This window comes from Aedes aegypti, chromosome 2, assembly GCF_002204515.2.
Source record: "Aedes aegypti strain LVP_AGWG chromosome 2, AaegL5.0 Primary Assembly, whole genome shotgun sequence".
Lineage (NCBI taxonomy): Eukaryota > Metazoa > Arthropoda > Insecta > Diptera > Culicidae > Aedes > Aedes aegypti.
Genome location: NC_035108.1, coordinates 81741159 through 81762979, shown reverse-complemented (window position 1 = coordinate 81762979; position 21821 = coordinate 81741159). Strand labels below are relative to the sequence as shown.

Below are 21821 nucleotides of genomic sequence, written 5' to 3'. Positions count from 1 at the left end.
CTCTTTATATAAATATAATGGACTTATTATTAATTCTATCATTATCAAGATCAAGATTTTTGACACGCAACTGACGCAATAGTTAAGATTTGTTAATCAAATACCTTTATTTTGATACTTGTGATTTGTAAATTGTTATTTATATCAGAGAGAACTGTCTCGACACGGTCATAACAGAGGATGTGAAAAAATAATTATAGCAGGCCACACCGAAGTTCTAATTAGACAGTTGCTGGAGATGACAAAAGAGCCACATAACAATATGAAAATATCTAGATACTGTAAGACCTGACTAACAAAAAGTATTTGATTAATAAAACTTGACTCACGCAATGTGTCAACAATCTTGTAGTACAATGATAAAATTAATATTAGGTCTATTCTATTTATATGAAAAAGGTGGTTATTTTGAATTCAGATATCTCAAATATATCAAAATATACATCCGGCAAACTTTGACATTTGGTAGATTAAATATAGCGTATTTAGGAACATTGATAAGTTTTTGCAAAAACTTGCAACTTTTTGAGTAAAGTTATGTTAAAAATTATGATATTTTTACAATAATTTGTTCAAAAATTCAAATATTTATACAAAAATAAGATATTTTTTTCATACAGTACATGCATATTATCGAAATCAAGCAACGCATGGTTTTTAAAATGAAACATTTTACGATTTTGACATAAAAAGTAGAATAAACGTAAAATTTAAGTGATTTACACATTTTTTACCATAACTTTGTTATTTGAAGTCCTGGAACTTTGGTGTCTTCGACAACTTGTCGTATTTTTACACGTTCTAAAACATTGCCGAAGACCCGAAAGCTCTAGGACGTAAAACAAAAAAGTTTGCATCGCAGCGCCACCTATGCGGCGAAATTTCCAACTAACTTTTATCATCAAATTGAAGAACAAACAAATTCAAGATAAGCCTCCTTTGACACCAATCCAGAAAAATGCACTCCTAATGCGCTAGAAGGTTTTGTCTGGCTAAATTCTGCTCCTGGCCCAGTGTGCAATGGTTGCTATTCCGTGATTGACCGAAGTCAGTGAAAATGCACAAACAATCAACTAGAAGTTTGGCTGGGATTGGCCATAATCTTCTTCAATGTGCATAATTCAGTGCCTCTATTTATACAGGGTCAATAACGGCGCCGGCCACGTCCTTGCAGTCAGGTGGGATTGGGGGAAGGAATGTTAGTGTGTAACCTTTGCTATTTGGAGACCGTGTTTGCCTCTGCATCTCCACAAAGGTTACTGGGAGGGATGTTTGTTAATGGGAAGGATCGTTGGGTCACAGGATTCACTTTGATAAGCGATTAGACCATGATAAATAGTGATTTGTGAGATATATACATGCTTTTTTGTAAATATAATATTTTCATTTGATATGAACAATTTCTATGTAGTGGAAAATTATGCCGACACTTGAGGTGACGAACCATTCAAAGTTTGTTGAACAAATACCTAAATGTAACATTCCTACAGCTGTCAGGACGAAAGCATGTGTTATTATATTTTACTTATTTGAAAAGAAACAAAAAACTTGATTGGTTGGAACATCATAGAACACTCTTATTCTTATGCCGACACTTACAGTGGCGAACCATCCAAAGTTTGTTGAATAAAGTGAACTTTTCGCAAGTCTACACTTGTAGTGTCGAACCATTCAAAGTTTTTTTTTAATTACAAAAATAAAGGTAAAAAGGGGTGTTCTGAAAATAAAAAAAAATGTGAATCATAAATAATTCATGAATCAGAGTTTGTGTCGACACTCACAGTGACGAACAATTCATAGTTTGTTGAAAATTCATATTTACGTCCCACAATTGTAACGATTAAATGTGCAGTCATACATATTTTATAGATTAGAAATAGTAGCATGAAACGAGCTCACCAATTGATCCTTTAACCTTCACTGTGCAGCCACAATCCACTCTCAGCCTCACTCGTTTGCTCGGCTATATAAAAGCACTCAGAAAAAAAAAGGCGCGCGACCCGAATAGGAAAAAAAACTTGGCTTTCTTGACGCACTGCCCAGCAGCAAGCGTCAAGGTCAAAGGATCAAAAAGAACTAACCGATCGTGGCACTTTTCACTTACTCTAACCGAACTTACTGATCACGCCACTTTTTCACTTACTACCCGAGGAGGAAAGAATAACTCGCAATAACTTATGCATACCATATTTTGGTATCATACCATAATTAGGTATTGTTCAGTTGTCAATACCTCATTTTGGTATCATAATGGTATTTGAAAAAAATGTTTAAAACAATTAAAAATATTTCATTTTGGTATTCGATAGGTATTGAGGACTGCTGGAGGTATTGAACTAATATTGAAAAAAAAAAACTTATATGAAAATCCATCAAGTATTACTGAGGTATTATAATACCTGATCTAATTATCAGCTTGGTATTTGTAGAATATGCAGAAGGTATTATTTGAGGTATTTTACCTCTTATGCAGGGCTCATTCATACCTTATTCAGGTCGTAAGTATTGGAAATTATCTGGTATGGAATATCTCAATTTGGTATTCAGTAGTTATTTTCTTCTGCTCGGGTAGACCGACGCGCGACATGTTTGATCCTGCCCTCGTCGCTGGCCCCCGTAGGAGCAAGCGTCAAGGTCGAAAGATCAGACAGAACTAACCGATCGTGGCACTTTTCACTTACTCTAACCGAACTTACTGATCACGCCACTTTTTCACTTACTAGACCGACGCGCGACATGTTTGATCCTGCCTCCGTCGCTCGCCCCCGTAGGAGCAAGCGTCAAGGTCGATAGATCAAACAGAACTCTTAATGGATGGGTCGGTTATAAGCAACAAAAAGTGATTATTTCATTGTATAATATTCAATAATCGATCAAGATTTATCTAAAAATTTATTTCCAAGCTCAAAAATTTATTTCCAGGGCCACTCTTATAGGTTTATCTGTAATTTACAGAATTTCTCGCATATCTCCCAGGATCCTCAATCCAACATACAGGGGACAAAACACAGAAAGAAAAAAAAACTGGAGAAGAGAACAAAGGAGAATTAAACTTTTATACTGGACAAGCGAAAAAATCGTAAATTGCGACCATATAAATGAGATCGCGGGTGCCCAACACATCTATAACAGGAACATAGGGTTGTCTACCTCGGGCCGCAAGGGTATCCAAAAGTTGCGCTCTGGAGGCGTCCATATCCGGGCATTTCCAAACTAGGTGATCGATGTCATCATAATCATAACCACACCTATTACAAACATTGCTCAGCGCGAGGTTAATCCTGTGCAAATGTGTACCTAGCGAGTAATGGTTGGACATAGTCTTGACATCACGCGAATGAAATCTCGACCTACATCCAAACCTTTCCACCACGCTCACAAGGAAACTTTAGGAATTATGGAATGTAACCACCGTCCCAGTTGGCCATTTAGCCAATCGCTTTGCCAACCGTGAAGAGAACTTTGACGTACTAAGTGAAAAAACTCATCGTGTGAAATTTGTCTATCATAAATCTCATCTTCCTCAGCGCCCACCTTTGCGAGAGAGTCCGCCTTCTCATTGCCATAAATTAAGCAATGTGAGTGGACCCATACAAAAGTAATCTTATATGATCTTTCGACCAGTGCACACATCTGCTCTCTTATTTTTGTAAGAAAGTAAGATGCATGCTTAACATGTTTCATCGATCGAAGTGCCTCAATAGAACTGAGGCTGTCCGAAAAGATGAAGAAGTGGTCTGCGGGCATGTTTGAGATCATCTCGATCATGCGAAGTTGATTGCTGCCAGCTCAGCAACGTAAACCGTGCAAGGTTCCTGGAGTTTGCGGAAGGCGGAAGAGTTTTCATTGAAGACACCGAAGCCAGTGGATCCATTGATGCGGGACCCGTCAGTGAAATATCTCCTGAAGGAATCGATATTCTGATACTTTGCGTTAAAAATACTTGGAATCATTATACATCGAAGTTGATCTGGGATTCCATGGACAGATCGTATTCAATAGAGGAACTGTCATTGGTGAAGTGTACACGTGGAGGGTTATAACATGGAAGACTTATGTCAGATGACATGTAGTAGAGATAAACTCTCATGAATTTTGACTGAGTATTCAGTTTGAGCATTTCTTCGAACTTTTCGATAACGAGTGTGTTGCTCACTCCACACTTAATAAGTATTCTTAGCGAGAGCTCCCAGAATCGGTTCTGTAGTGGTAGGGGTTTTAACCAGCACCTCCAGGCTCGCATTGTGAGTCGAATGCATACAACATAGGGCGATACGCAAACAACGTTATTGAATTCGTTCCAATTTAATAAGGTGGCTGTTTGCTGCTGAGAGAAAACAGAAAGAGCCATACTCTAGAACAGAGAGAATTGTTGTTTTATAGTTTTATGAGGTCTTCCGGGTGAGCTCCCCACCATGTTCCGGTAATTGTTCGTAGAAAATTGATCCTTTGTTGGCATTTTTCCGTTAAATACCTAATATGGGTTCGCCAAGTGCCATTTGAATCAAACCAGATCCCAAGGTATTTTGAAGTCAAAGACTGGTCGATGTCTATTCCCAATAGCTTAAGCTTTAGTTGGGCTGGATTCCGCTTCCTAGAAAATACAACCAGTTGAGTTTTTTTGCGGCGCAAACTCGATCCCTAAATTTCTAGCCCAAGTGGATAGATTATCAAGGGAATTTTGCAATGGTCTTTGCAAGATTTCCGCTCGTGGGCCCTTCATAGAGACCATAGCATCATCTGCAAGTTGTTTAAGCGTGCATGGTTCTTCCAAACAATTGTCAATATCTTTAACATAAAAATTATAAAGCAAGGGACTTAGACATGAGCCTTGGGGAAGGTCCAAATAACTAATTCTGGAAGTTGTCAGTTGACCGAGAGTGAAACTCATGTGTTTTTCTGACAACATATTGTACAAGAAAATATTCAACATTCCAGGTAGTCCACTATTGTGCAGGCTTTCTGACAATATTTCTTTGGAAACTGAATCAAAAGCGCCCTTGATATCCAAGAAAACTGAAGCCAATTGCTCCTTGTCCGCAAAGGCTTCTTGAATATCCGATGAAAGCTGCGCTAGACAATCGTTTGTCCCTTTACCCTTGCGAAAGCCAAATTGAGTATTAGAAAGCATATTGTTTGATTCGACCCAGTGGTTGAGTCGCGATAGGATCATTTTTTCTAACAATTTCCTTAAACATGATAACATAGCAATTGGGCGGTACGAATTGTGATCGGACGCTGGTTTCCCAGGCTTTTGAATAGCTATTACCGTTTTGTCTCAAATTCCGAACAGACTCATATTCCGAACACTCGGTTTTTGTATGGCGATGTAGTTGAAATGTTTCGCTGAAATATGTCATCAAATTACAGGGAAATGGCAGTCAATTGCAATTCTTTTTAAACGTCTTCCAATCTATTTCTTATCTTTTGAGTAGTGATGATTCTCTAGTTCAAGACCAGTAAAACTAGCTCAGATAAATTTATTTGCAAAATTATTCCCTTGAATACGATTTATTCATGCTGTTCGGAATTTGAGTCAAGGTGTTCGGAATATGAGACAGAATGAACACAGTGTTCGGCATTTGAATCAAAATGTTGTTTCATACTTTTACGTAAAAACAATACTAAACAAGGTAAAATAAACAATTTTATCGGCACACCCAACAGCTAACAGTTAGACTTTGCGTAGAAATTGTAATTTTCACAAATATCAGCAAATTTATGTCTATCAGATGCTGTTGAAATCACTGTTGGCCTTAAGTGTTCGGAATATGAGTCAAAACGGTACTTTGACCTGTCTCCATTCAAGTGGAACAATGTTATGCTCCATGAATGAGTTGAACAGGTCAAGCAACCGTCTTTTAGCGATATCAGGGAGATTTTTAAGAAGATTGAACTTAATCATATCGCGTCCCGGAGAGGAGTTGTTTGATGAAAGAAGAGCCATAGAAAGTTCCAGCATAGTGAATGGTCTGTCCAACGCATCGTCTCTCTGGGATTCCCAGAATGGAGGTTGAGCTGGAACTGAGTCTGGACAGACCTTTTTTGCGAAGTTGAATATCCAACGATTGGAGTATACGTCACTCTCATTTGAGGATGAGCGGTTTCGCATGTTGCGAGCCACTCTCCAAAGCGTCGTCATTGAAGTTTCTCATGAGAGGCCATCGATGAAACGTCGTCAATACCCGAGGAGGAACAAATAACTCCCCAATAACTTATGCATACCATTTTTTGGTATCATACCAAAATTAGGTATTGTTCAGTTGTCAATACCTCAATTTGGTATTATAATGGTATTGAAAAAAATCTTTAAAACAATTAAAAATACTTCATTGAGGTATTAAACAGCTATTGAGGTTTGTTGGAGGTATTGAACTACAATTGAAAAATTTCATTTTTATATGAAAATCCATCAAGTATTATTGAGGTATTACAATACCTGATCTAGTTATCAGTTTGGTGTTCGTAGAATATGCTTGAGATATTATTTGAGGTATTTTACCTCTTATGCAGGGCTAATTCATACCTCATTCAGGTATGTAGTATTGGAAATTATCTGGTATGGAATACCTCAATTTGGTATTCAGTAGTTATTTTCTTCTGCTCGGGTAGCTACGCTTCTTCGCTTTAATAAGATTCTTCAGTCTTTTTTCGAGCTTCGAGTACTCTAAATAAAGTTCTGAGATACCATATCTACGAAAAGCTTTGAAGGCATTGGATTTTTCTCGATACAACTGAGTGCATTCATCATCCCAACCAGGTGTGGCTGGTCGTCTTTTGAAGGATGCACTTGGAACTCGTTGCTTTTGGGATTCTAATGCACTTTTATAAATCAATTCTGATAGGAATCGATACTCATCCAACGGTGGGAGAGTGTTGAATGATTTGATACCGAAAGTTACCGCTGATGCAAATTTTGGCCAATCTATATTCCTAGTGAGGTCAAAAGGAACCTGAATTGACTGTTCTGACCTTTCACAATTATTTTTGATAGAGGATATTATGGGCAAGTGATCACTACCATGGGGATCATCGATAACCTTCCACATGCAATCGAATGATAGTGAACTTGAACCCAAAGACAGGTCAAGGCGGCTTTCTTTGCCGTCGGATGAAATGTTAAAGTCGTAGAAGTTAAGATCATCTTCAGAAGAAAGCCATGTTTCACAGAGTGCAAATATATCACAATCGGAATTGTGAAGCAAAAACTTAAATGTGTCTAATTTAGGTTTTAGACTATGACAGTTCCACTGTAGTGATCATATCTTGTACCTCACTTGATGAATTAGCCATCGAAAGATATGATCGAAGCAAGGAGGGGCCACGAGATAGTCAATTCCCTGAGATAACTACTGACGCACTTCGTTTATTTCCATTTGCGCAAAGCAAACCGGACAAAATTCTTTCGGATTCCGTCGATTGCATATGCAGAACATTATTTCAAAATCTGAGCGAATTTTTAAAATGATTTTTAGCCAGCTTATTCCCCATAGTGCGTCGCTGCCAACCACTTGCTTCGGATCGATCATACACCCAACCCCAACCACCCACGAGTGTGGTGTGCCCAGCAGCCAGCCAGGTAATATCCCAGCGGGATCAAATTGATTGTATGGTGGTAGTAGTCTCACCAAGAGGCATAATTTGGCGCGCCGCCGTTAGTTTCCCACTGACTCAGCTGGACGACAGATCATTTAATGAGCCACATTAAAGCAGCTACCACCATCATCAGCACCGTTTGATTTCGGGGTTAATGGTCTCATCCCGCTGGGTTTGGATTGTTTTTATTGACCGGTTGGCTGGAAATCGCGCGTTCTAGGATTGCGATCGGGGATAGGTGGGGTGGATCAGTGGTGCTGATGTCCAAAATTGGATTGCGAGAGGTTGACAAGATTTCATCCCAACCAGAGTGGAAAGTTACTGTTCAAAATGGGATTGGTGGCATGGATAAATAGGTCAGATTGGCTGATCTTAGTAGTTTGGTTATGGGAAGAATGAGTTTGTATGATATTTGTATGAGTAAATGTAAATAAAGCTCTCGTCTATGGTTTAAAACCAAACGGCGGTCCTATGTGAGTCTTTTGTTGCGATCCGCATTCTATGATTTCATGATAAATGGGCTCTACGTCGTATGTTTCTAATATTTGAATCTTTTTTTTAATGGGAATCCTCCAAGGATTCCAGACTCAAAGCACAGCTATTCAGCAAGACCAAACTATTTAAGATCGTTAATTCGAATCACACCGATCAACGATCTCTTCGTTATGGAAGTAATGTTTAAGTCCAAAATTGTAGCACATTTACTGTAATCTTGACACTTTTTGAACAAATTTTCAAAATTCAACCTTGAAATAGGTGGTCCACCTACAGTTTACAATGAGCATAGCAAATTTATGAAATTTTAATGTGTTTTTTTTAAAACTTGTTTTCATAAAAATATCTACATAGAGAGGTAAACTTGCTGATTGCAGTAACAGATTGCATCGAGTTAGAGAGATATCGAAATACAGAAGGATGGAAGTATTCTAGATTGAAGGGACCGCGTATTCCATCGAGTTTTAGGAAGTATCGAGTAATGGAGAGTTATATATTTGGAAACAGTTTAGTCATATCTACTTACAACATCGGCAGATAGAAGCTTTCCATGAACCACGTGGCCATTAATTGTATTTACAGATCTCCCCTACACTAAAAAATGTTAAAATTTGTGTGATCATTGGCCAGACTTTCCTTTCCACGTGGTTTATGGACGGCCTTTCAGTTATATCTATGCTTGGCATATTTATCAAAAAATTTTAATAAAAGTTCTGCCAGAAATTAACCCAAAATATGATGCATGACTTGTGCAATAAATAATCTAACATTTTTCTAGGACTTCATTCGAAAACTACTTTAACGAGCACTCGAAACTTAAGAAGTATGTAAGTCGCAGATAAAATAGGCCTATCTGTCAACGACTCTAGTAAAGATGTTATATGTCATATGTCAGGAATAACATGTGAATTTGGCAAGGAATAGGAAAACTAGGATTCTATCATACGTACGGTAATTATCTCGGTTGGTATTCGTCACTAATCTTTCAAAAACTTAGGCTCCTTACCATGAACTTCGCCGAGAATTTTGGGAGTAGTCTTTATATATATATGAAACCGGCAAACTTTGTCTTGCCATCAAGTAGGCTGATGAAAAACGCTATGGATCATCCCTGGGAGGGAAAAACCGATACGAAATTTATGTACGTCATAGTGAGCCGAGATTCTGCTGTCACGAACTGTCACTGTAAGCCCAGATCTTAAACAATGGACAAACATGATAAAAGCACGTAATTGATCAAAACTTATTTTTGCATTTTATCAAATGTGACAAAACATCGGTTGAAAAGCTATTCATACTTATTCAAAATTGATGTCATGATAGCACCATTTATTCTGATGGAATGTAATGTATTCATTTACGCATAATTACACTTTTTCCGATAGAAACGAAAATGAAATGCATAGAAAACATTGGCCCTTTTTCTATGTCCAGAACGATCGAAGCTACACAACAAAAGGAAACTAGCGATTTTCATCAAGTCTGCCTTGATTGTCGTTGGCATGCTGGAGTTTTCTTGCAGTTTGAAATAACTTTGTGTCATATTTCGTGTGTAGTATCTGTGCCTCCCTCCCAGGATCATCCCATACAAAATGACAGCCCCGTGCGGATTTTATACACACAAACACGTCGGAACCTTTGACGAATGAAACGGAGAAAGAATCCGTTCGTAAGCCATTTCGTGACATACAAACACCATTCCATTTTTATTTATATATAGATTGATAGATTGCGTCACATTATATAGTTTGAATAGATCTTAAAGCTGAACTTAAAATAGACTTCTGCCAATGATCTTTCCAGAAATCATTCAGATAATTTGGCGTTGTCTCGCCCCTCCCTGGCTGATAGGAAAAAAATCGTCGCGTAAATTTATCTTGCGCTTGAATTTTTCAAAAAATTTTGTAGGTCGTTCATAAACCACGTAGTGATTCATGGGGGGGTAATGACCACAGTCCATACAAATTTTTTTTTTTTTAACAAAAGAACACTAGGAGACAGGGAGTGGTTTGAAAATCCGAAAAAAATAACCACGTGTTTAATGGGCAACCCCTTTTCAGTATTCATGTCTAGGGTAATTTGCCCGTTATTGCGGTATTCCTGTGGTATAACAGTTAAATCCCCATTTTTAATCGAAAACTCAATTTTCTGCGGATATTATTGATGTGAAGAAAGTTCATTATAGGTAATTCCAAGCTGAACTAAAAGAATGTTTTAAAATTAAACGATATTAATCGATAGAAAAACAGTTTTAATTGATAATCCAAAAGAGCCTATATATTTTCTACTGGTCCCTCTTTCTACGAAACAAATTTCATAAACGTGATTTTTTTAACCTAAACAATTACATGCAGCTGATATAGCAGTTCATGATGAATATAGTCACATGATAGACTATGAATATTGAAGAAAATGTCTTTATTTTTTAGAAAAGGCATATACCGCAATAATAGGACAATGAAAATAGCTTTTTGCCTTGAATTGCTGTATTTGTGTATAACATTCAAAAATTTGAAATTTCAATAGTCACACTGAATGTAATTGCTAGAAACATTTTCAATATTACAAATGAGCACCTCTTGAAAACTACATAAATTTCATGAAATAACATGCAACCCAAAAGCTGACAAGCAAATGAAAGCTTATAACATGCCAGTATTCTAAACTCGAAGAAAAAGATATAAATGATGATTGAAAAGACCTTCCTTGGTCGAGTGGTTAGGAACCGCGGCTACAAAGCAAAGCCATGCTGAAGGTGTCTAGGTTCGATTCTCGGTCGGTCCAGGATCTTTTCGTAATGGAAATTTCCTTGACTTCTCTGGACATAGAGTCTAATCGTACCTGCCACACGATATACGAATGCGAAAAGGGCTAGTCTGGCAAAGAAAGCTCTCAGTTAATAACTGTGGAAGTGCTTATAAGAACACTAAGCTGAGAAGCAGGTTCTGTCCCAGTGGGGACGTAATGCCAAGAAGAAGAAAAAGAAGGGAAGATGTTTGAAAAAGCTGCTCATGTTGCCCCGATTGACTTTTTCAAATTTCGTCATTTTAGAATGATGATAATTGACTGTTAAAATGTTCTTTGAAATTTCATCTTTTTGCACAGAGTGTTTATTCATGGTACCTGAACTTACATGTGTAGTGAAAAAAAAAAAACTGATTATTTATATTTTATATGAGATAATTTCACAACCAATATCACTCCATTGGTAAAAAATCTACTCGCGATATCATTAATTCATTCGTAAACTTGATTAGAAAACGTAAATCATGCGGATCTAGTATATTGATCAAAAAATTTTTGGAAATCATGTAAAAATCCGAAGATTGCATAATATTTTCACTTTTATCGACTTTTTCTTAAGGTGGCCAAACTTCTCCACTTTCCCCTACATGGAATGGAAGTACAGTATCATTTTCAGAACGACGCAACAAAAATTTGTAGGTGGCGATTGATATTTGCTCAAACCGTTTGGACTATGGAACCTATTGATCCAATTCGTAGAAATCAATGGTTAAAGTTGTATGTTGATATTAAATATTTTCAGGAAGTTCATTGCTCATGGTTCTAGAGCAAAAGGAGTTCTTATATAACTTTCAATTTTGCTCAAAACACCATATAGAATACACATTTTTCATGAGCGAATATGATTTTAAATGTTACTCATAAAGCACTAAAACATAACTGGCTAAGCTTGTAGATGAGAAGATTTTTTTCTCCGGGTCACATAGCTAACTTAGAACACCAAGACAAACTAGTATATACGTTGGCGTAGCTATGATTTTTTTCTGGAGGGGGCCTAGGGGGGGCCTAGTAAATTTTTAATTTACAGAAGTAATGTCGGTCGCAATAATCATGATTTTCACAAATTTCGTAGTTTGAATAGTTTGTTATTTTGTCTGACATCACTGCACATTAGACTGATGCAAATTTTGAAGTTTTAGCTCTCCTATGCTTAAACGGTGTCAATTATGATGAAAATCATTCTCCCAAAATTTGAAGTGATTTGGAAGAAATTTGGTTGTGCACAGGCCATTTGAAGTTCCTATGTAAATTACTATGGAAAAGACAAACCTTTTGTGTTCTGTCCTTTAACTGCTCGTAATACTAATTTATGGAAAAGTGAACAAACTCTACTTAGGTAAAATCTTCTTATCTAATCTCTTTATCCTTGAGTCCTATCAAAATGTGGTCTTCAGCAAAGTTGTAGCTGAAAGTATTTCACATGACCAGAGGTTGTTCATTTTTCGATAAAATATTATGTAGAAGAGCTAGAGGCCTGAACACAAAAAGTTGGCGTTTTCCATAGTAATCTCCATATAAACTAAATGGTTTGTGCACAGTCAAATATCTTTCGAATCATTTAAACCTTTGGAAGGAAGCTCTTTACCATAATATAAATCGTTTAAGCATAGGGGAGCCAAAATTTTAAAATTTGCATCACCTACTGCACATCAATGATATTTGTATATATGTATTTTTACTACAAAAAATATTCCTTGTAATCTAAATCTCCTTCTAATACCGTACAAAAATCCTTCAAAAGTTCTTCCAAAGAACTCACAATGCATATCCCTCGATATCGTTCAACGAACTTTCCTGGTATTCAACCATGTGTTTTTGAGAGAATTCTCACGGGGATTTCTTCGTGAATTATATCCGTACTTTCTCAAAAAACTTTTTTACCAGTTTCCACTGATTTCTTCTTGGGAGTTCCACGGAAATATTTTCCGCGATTAGTAGTTAATTTTCAATATATTTTTACTGAAGCTAACAAAACAAATATATCGAATAAACTGGCCCAGCTCAGTATGGGAGAAAAATAAAGTTGTATGGGGCACCTTCCAGGATTATTTCTTGGGGTTAGACGAAGCCTTTCTGGAAAATTCAGCTCATTTGGTCGTTCCATGGGCTGGTGCATTTGAATTGAAATTAATATGGGATGTTCAGCTCAAACATATGAGCAACAGCACATCATCTACTGTTTGGTTCAGGAAAATTGATGATCGCGTTCAATTGGACCCAGAATGTCAAAAACACTACTTGATGTAATAGCGAAGAATATTGTAGAAGATTGTACCATGATCAAAATTAATAAAGTTGGTGTTTTAACTATCTGAAGTATATCATGCAACACTGCTTGTATTTCTTCAACATAGCTTGGAGGTAGCCACTAAGCGCATCATAGCCACCTATGACGCTGGGCGAGCTGAGGCACATGTCGCATACATATAAGTGACTGTACGGGAGTGCTGATCTAAGCCTAACTTTCAACAACTGAAAGAGTAATGAAAATGAGATTGAATCCACATACAACCTTCTGCAATTATGTTCATTAGGGTATCAACTAGTGTATTTGTCATTCTGGGCTTATTTGAACGCGAAACAGTGACATAGGATCAATTTTCAATATATTTGAGACGAATATCCCATACAAACTTCAAATCGAATGCGCCAGCTGATGAAGCAACCAATTGAGTTGAAATTTTGAGAGAGCGTTTTTCTTACCCTAAGGCTCATATCTAGGGGGTGCCCCGTTGAGTTTTACAACTCTTTTGTTTAAGGGCCAGTCTAATATCGAATAATCTCCACGAAGATGCTTTTAAATTCTTTCAAACATTTCCCCAGGAAGGTTCTCTACGCACTTATTTCATATAAATTGCAATTGTTAGTTTAAAATATCATCCAGGATTTTCTGGAATTACTGAGGGTTTCTGCAATAAATTTTAGGAGTCTCACCACAATTATCTTCAAGATCACCAAGCAAGGGTTCTCTCCACAAACTTTGCAAAGAGTTCACCAACAGTTATTCCAACTTTACCTTCAAGGTTATTCTAAAGCTTTTCGCCAGATTTCTGCGACAAATGTTTCAGAAAATTCCTCGGAAATGCTTAAGGCTCACTTGGAAAATTCGCATCAAAATTTATCCAAGACTTGCAAAAAATACAAGACCTGCAAAAAAAAACTTTACATTTTTTTTCAGGTGTTACTCTAAGGACTCCTTCCAATATTCTATAAGATTTTCATGAGCAATGAAACTGGATTATGAAACTGGAGAATTAGGTAAAAGCTCTTAAAGATTTCTCAGAGAAGTTCTTGCAGATCTACCTGCATTTTTTTCGCCGAAAATTATCTATGTGTGTCTTTGAATTCCGCTTAAAAACAATTTGATACTCACAAGAAAATAATATTTTAAAATGTCTTCAAAAATGTCTACTTGTAAATATTAGAAACTTAAAACTTTCCTATACAGTTTCTATCGGAATACGTAGCGGAATGTACTTCTTTAAAAAACTCTTCAGTGAAAATACTCTGAAGTTACCCGAGCAATCTGTTCAGTGAATTCTTCAGAGAATTATATTGTTGTTTCCTTCGAGATGGCGTCCTAGCATTCTTCCGAAAAATTCATTAGAGATCCATTCAACTATTTTCCAAAGATTTATTTCTTTAGATAGCACTAGTTATTCTCTATGGTTTTTAAAGGAATTTTTTAATAGGTTTGCTGAAGGATTATGCAATTCATTCACTAACTTCTCAAACAATTATCCAGAAACTCCATCAAGTATTCGTTCTTGAAATAAACCTTATTTTTTTCGATTGTTTGTTTCCTAAATAACATCTAGAAATCTATCTACGCTTCATTTCTGGTTCAAAAACAACTCCTGGAATACCTCAACATATTTTTTAGAGATGCCTTTACAAATTACTTTACGAATCACTCCATATCACTCCATATCGATATCTAAATTTTATCAGATTATATTAACTTAATTAATAACTATTTCTGAAAATTTTTGACGAAGTTCTTGACTATATGCCAAACAGAAAAACTTAAGTTTTTTAAAGAAAAATTCTTGTTTCCTTTTCATCGTTGACGGTATTTGTATCGAACATCTTAAAAAATGTTTTGCATGAGCTCCGAAGTTTAATGATACTACGGAGAACAGATTAAAGAAGAAACGAATTATTTCATACTTGCAGAAATTCCAAACGAACAACTTTTTTGGAGGGAATATTTTTAATTGTTGGGGTAGGATTGTAAAAGTTAACCGCGAAAATATTGACGGTATTTTTAAGAACGTCAACAAAAATATCTCATGGTCAAACTTTACTCAACTTAAAGCTTGAATGGAAATTTGAATTACTTTGGAAATTTGTTGGGGAATTCCTGATGGACCTCCAGCAGGACCTGATGGTTTTTCAATTGTGCTATTTTTCAAAACATCTAGAATGTACCTTTAACCCTTCGATTCTTTTAAGTTTTGCTTTTGGAATATGAAAAGATTTTGAAACAAATTTCCTCAAGGACAGGCCATGCGAAGAAGCAGAATCAATATATTGAAGCAGGAAGAAACAACAAATGGCTACAGAACAACGAAAACTTAGTGATTATTTCAAATATTTTCTCTAGAGGCGAATGATGATAGGATAAATGAATCCTCTCTATTTTTAAAGAAATGCTTTCAGGAAGCTCTTTACAAATTGCTTTATGTGACTTTAACTTCTTTGTCCTTCTAAGTTATTTCGCTAAATGTTTCACATTCCGCTATGCTGATTTGGGAAGCAAAAGTATTACTGGGTTTTTAAACAAAATTCCTTTGAAGATTCGAAGACAAGAAACATATTGAAAACACTTATCGTAGACGCAATTTGTGATGTATTTTGTTAATATTTCTGAAGCACTTCAAATGAACTTGGAAAGAGTATTTGAAATAACATTTTTGGAAAAAACTATTTGAAGGAATTACAGAGAAGTTTCTAGTAGAACTTTCAACGAAATATCTCCGTATAACAAATTAATAAGACAAATTTGAACTTTCGAAAGTTTAAGTATTTTTTTTAGTTGAATCCGGTAACATTTTCCGAAATCACTTTGTGGATAAAAAGTTGACATAGATGAACAAATCTCACGATATCCTTTGACTAACATCCAAGAGAATTGTAGAAAAATCTCTGAAGCCACCTTTCGGTATTTCTTGAGGAATTTGGTTATACTAAAATTCTTCCAAAGCCGTTCTAAACAATATGCTTCAAATCTGTAGGAAATAATGTATCAAATAATTTTTAGCATTTCTTAAGAATTTAACATAAAATAAGACCGATACAAATTTGGCTTTAACTTTTTGTCTCCACATAACCCTATTCCACACCTTCTTAATTTTTGGGTTTAAATTTGCTTTTTGAGGGGCATTCCGAAAAATATTTAACAAAATTTGAAGAGTTTTAACAAAATCGATGAGTTTTAACTTTTTTTCAATCTAAATGCCTATCTTATATTATCCCCTACCCCCTCGGCTGACCGAAGATTGTATCAACAGAGCAGCTGTGAAACCTACGAATGCACACTGGTTCAGAGCCCGAAAAACGTGCGTTTTTTAGTTTTCGATGTCCAAACCTGATTTTAGAAGGGTGATATGTTCTGAAGAGTTGGAGGATATTGCTTAAGCTTTATTTTGATATAAAAATAATTGTGATCTATCCGCCTAGCAGTGCAGTGTGAAAATATTTTTTTCAATATTTGCTCAAATCGAGTAGCAGTCTTCAGCAAAGTTGTAGATAATGATAATTGAAATTTTTTCTTCTAAGACACCAATTTTGTACAAACGTTTGTTCAAGAGTTTCAGAGCATTTTGTATAAAATACTCCTAAAACCAGATTTTTTAAATACCCTTTTACATAACGATTTTAGCAAAAATGTTTATTTTAGAAAGTTGTCAACAATCAAAAAATCATTCTTTCTCTCGAAGACACCAACTTTCTATTTCATCTTATTTACGAGTTATTATCAATTTTAGTTAAAAAATAGTCACTTTTTGACTCAAAACGTCATGGAAAGCGGCAAAAAGCGGCAAACCAAACAACTTCCATCTGGAAGATATTCTTTTAGGCTAACGGTCAGACATTGTTTCATTTTGTTCCGTCATGTTCCAATGCTCACTAGGAACTACTGTTTATGGGCCCATTTAAAGCATTTTTACAAATAACTTCACAGAACAAAGATTTTAACGCAAGTAGTTGTACTTGAAAGTTAATTGAACATCTCTATTTTGCTCTTTAAACAACTGCCCTCACAAATTGAATCTGCCAAAGTAATAAAATCATGATAATTTTCACTTATATCATAACATTATTTCAATGGACGATTGTTTCAGTTCTCATTTTACTTGTTTGGTCATTTAACCAACACAAGTATATCGCTCATCATAGAACAACATTTTTATAACATGTTACTGTGTATGAGTGTGGGCGAGGAGGAGAATGACAGCTGATCAAATGGGGCATGTTTTCATTTTATATTATTTATTTATTTAAATTGCTATAAATGGGTCCATAAACAGTAGTTCCTGATGAGCATTGGAATACGACGGAACAAAACGAAACAAAGCCTGATCGTTAGCCTAAAAGAAAATCTTTCAGATGGAAGTTGTTTGGTTTGCCGCTTTCCATGATATTTTGAGTCAAAAAGTGACTATTTTTTAAATAAAATTGATAATAACTCGGAAATAAGATGAGATAGAAAGTTGGTGTCTTCGAGAGAAAGAATTATTTTTTGATTGTTGACAACTTTCTAGAATAAACATTTTTGCTAAAATCGTTATGTAAAAAGGTATTTAAAAAAATCTGGTTTTAGGAGTATTTTATACAAAATGCTCTGAAATTCGTGAACAAACGTTTGTACAAAATTGGTGTCTTGGAAGAAAAACTTTCAATTATCATTATCTACAACTTTGCTGAAAACTGCTACTCGATTTGAGCAAATATTGAAAAAAATATTTTCACACTGCACTGCTAGGTGGATAGATCAGAATTATTTTTATATCAAAAAAAAGCATAGGCAATATCCTCCAACTCTTCAGAACACACCGTCCTTCTTAAATCACGTTTAGACATCGAAAACTAAAAAACGCATGTTTTTCGGGCTCTGAACCAGTGTGGAATGCAAGAGGATGTACATTTCAAGAACATATTATGCATCCGATAGAAATCAAGACCAACACTTATTTAAAATTGTTGTTTTCTCGGGCCACGAGCGTCGCAGCTAATACGTAAATAGTGCGCTGTGTTCATAAAAATTGTAAGAATGCAGCGCCACACTTAAAAACTTATTTCAAAATGCGGCGGGTTGAGGCGCGGCGCGAGTCTCGCTGGCGCGATCCGGTTTGGTGGCGGCGCGACAATACATTAAATGCAATAATAGCGCTTAGAATTGGCATTCATAAAAAGTTTAAAAGTGGCAATATGATAAAATATGTCTAAAATTGAAGCTAAGTTCATCTAAAATCTTAACATGAGTATATAAGGTATAAATTAGGTGATGTCCAAAATAGATAGATTTATGATATGACCGTCTTTTTAAGAAACAATTGTATGGATATTGAGAAAACGCCCCTGTCCACATTATATTTGCATGAGGGGTTCAAAATGTATATTTGGTGTCCAAAATGTATAACAGACAGGCCGCTTAAAAACGCTATTCTGGAAGCTAAGCTAAGCTTAAGAAACTCAAAGTACAATAAGACATTAAGCATATAAGTAACGAAACGTAATAAAATTTTAGTATCTAATGCGGTTAATCAATCCTTAGTTTGTCCAAAATACATAATTTACCCTAAGTGTTCTTCAAAAAATGTTGTTTAGAGTATAAGTTCTTTAATGCGAAATTACTTTAGAGAATGAAGCAAAATCTAAGAAAAAAATCATTGCTGGATTGAAAAATATGGTCGAATTTGTTGGACTTTTTACACCAGGTTATTTTTTGTCATCCATATGAAGCAAACTTAATCAAGTTGAAATTCCTTGAAAAGATTTGTTGTGCTTTCATTTTTAACCGAAAATTCCCGCTAACTACTGTCTAAGAAATTCCTTTAGTAATTTTGCCTATCTTTTCAATCAATATCGGACATTAAGCGAGTTGTGGTTGATGTTTGAATTTATTTAGTGAATTCTGATTAGGACTACTCAGGCAGGACATAGTAAATTATAATATCAATATGCCATTTTGTGTTAAAACATTGGGAAAAGCATTATTTGCTTTATTCAGATAATACGAATTTTGGGAACCGAATTTCGAATAATAACGCAATTTCGTAAAACAGTAAACAGCAACGGAAATGTTGAAACATAGCATTTAATGCAAAATGAAAGAACGTTACTACTGAAGAGTTATTTGTCAATAATAAGAGTCATGTAAATTGATTCAGACGATTTTACTTAACGTTAGAATCATGTACCTACCATAATAGTTGTTTTTTTTTTTTAACTTGTATATATCAGCATCCAAGATTCTAGAGGGGCCTGGATGGTTCTGAAGGGGCGTGGCCCCCCTGCCCCCCCCTGTTCCTACGCCAATGAGTATATAGCTGACACAACTTCGCAGAAATTGTTCGACGAGATTATCCTTTGAATATATAGTTCTAAAAAAGTCTGTTTAAACAATATCGTCACCATACAGTCATAATAAATTGTTAACACCCATGATTCACTTTTATGTGTTGGAATATTGGTTACTAAAGGATTAGGGCGATAGTTTATCAAATTTAGTTATCGCTCAAATATTTAGATTTTCTCAAAACGCAATAAATAATGGATCGTTTTTATCATTATTAGACTAGAATTCGAATGTGCATTTCGTCTTATAACGGATTTTAATTTGGATTACTTGATTATTGTATTACAATGTAGATATATCCTCCTTAGGATTCTTGCTTAGAATTGGTGTTGTTTTGTGATTAACATCAAAATTAGAAATATATTTAGTACATTACATTCAACATTTCACAGATTGTATTCACGCTGCTCTTCGCCTGCGCGTATGCAAGCCGCAATGACAGCAGCAGCCTCGACGCCGTCACGCAGCATCCACCGGTAAAACATCGCACGGCACGACTTGTACGCGAGTTCCCCAACTCCGTGGAGCAGCGCCTTCAAAGTATCGAATACCCCTCATACAACATTCCCAACCCATACGGTAATATGCTCACCTCATGATGGCACCTTCATGCCTTCATGGCGCGTTAGACACGAAAATGAAACTTTTAATTCTTCTACCAAATCCAGGTCCCGGAACCTACGCCTTTGGGTATGAAATAGAGGATCCACAAACGGGAAATGTTCAATTCAGGGACGAGGAGAAGCTCCAGAATGGAACTGTTCGTGGCTCGTATGGGTACATGCAACCAGATGGTAGTGTGATAATCACACGATTCTTGGCTGATTTATTAGGCTATCGGTAACTTTTTTGAAAAACATTTCATTTTTCAAATTGATCAACAATATTAATCTTATTCTCAGTGCAACCACCGAAATAAGACGAGCGGATGGACAAACAGTCGCTTCCTTCCCTGGCCGATCACCAATTACTTACAATCCAGCGCTCAACCCAGACTACATTAATCCTCAATACAGTGCGGCGATCCTTAGCCACATAAAAAACCAACAATTCAACCCAAACCAAGGGCTAATTCAATATCCTAATGGAATTCCTCCGACAACGCCCTTCCCCTTACAAGACTATCCGATCAATCCTACAGGTCCACTTCCATACGATGCTCCAATGAACGGAAACATTTTCTCCAATTTTTTCAACCAGTTCCCTTCCAATTTGATACCATCCAATATCTACAACAATCTGCACTCTACCTTTCCGAACATAATTCCTCAACAAAATCCACTGAACACGTTTGCAACCAACATTCAGAATGGTATACAGCAGTTCACGCAAAACAACCCTCTGGGGAACTTTGTTAGCAATGCTCAGACTCAGTTCCAGCAAAACAACCCATTTGCCAACTGGTTCAACGGAAATCGCTTTGGTCAACAGCAGCAGCAACAACAACAGATTCAACAGTCTCCACAACTGTTTCTGCAATCACAACAGCAACAATCTCTTCCTGGAGTGGGCTTCTCCGGGTTGACCGGACTGGGCGCTTCAAACTACCTTCAGAACCATAGAATTCCGACCACGAAGCGTCGACGGATCATTGGGACCACCAAGCGAAGGAAGCACGGTCTGAAGACCAGGGACGATACCGACGCCGATGATTGGTTGGAGGAGTTTTTGGAAAGCCGAAAACGAGAGATGATCTATGGGCTGACGACGACGACCGTCACACCAAAAACAGTGCTGAACGAGGTGGACGTTGGAGGCAACAAAGTGCCTGCTTGAAGCGATGTGGGTTGATGGCGACGTTTGTGGATAAGATTATTTATTGATGCGTATTAATTTATTTATTATTTATTGAAGCGTGGAATGATCGAAATAAAGGCGAAAATTGATAGTACTTACAGGAAATATTATGTATTATGTTTTATTTACTAGGTATTCCATAAATTATTTTAGTAAAACCTCGGTAACGAGATACTCGGTCCAAGGCTGTGTCTATCCAAGCTCAATTTCACTCATGTTTTCCAAATCTTGTTGTTCATGAGGAAGCCACCTCGCTCACTACGCTTCACGTTTTCTTGCTCCAAATAGATTCGTCGCGAATTGAAAATTTTAAGGATTGTTGACTGGGAGTTTTGCAACATGCCCTGCCCAGTATACCCTTCCGGCTTTCATCAGTTTCTGATTCATGATTCATACTCCACCGCCACAAGCCATTTTCCTGTTCACCGTCAAAGGTTATCCTAAATAAGCACTCTTCGTTCGAACAGTCCAAGTGCTGGCAGTTTATCTTCGAGTATGGTTCATGCTTCATGTCCATAGAGAACCAGCGGTCTTATTAGCGTTT

General features: G+C 36.4%; 1 protein-coding gene across 1 annotated transcript in view; it reads left to right on the top strand.

Moving 5' to 3' along the window:
* Nucleotides 1–21382, top strand: part of LOC5574896 — a 37284-nt gene extending 15902 nt beyond the window's left edge. Inside the window, exons 2-4 of the mRNA XM_001655351.2 lie at nucleotides 19873–20059; nucleotides 20149–20320; nucleotides 20383–21382. Of these exons, the coding sequence (XP_001655401.2) occupies nucleotides 19873–20059; nucleotides 20149–20320; nucleotides 20383–21256 (1233 nt within the window). The 3' untranslated portion in view covers nucleotides 21257–21382. The remainder of the gene's footprint in view (nucleotides 1–19872; nucleotides 20060–20148; nucleotides 20321–20382) is intronic.
* Nucleotides 21383–21821: the final 439 nt, after the last annotated feature.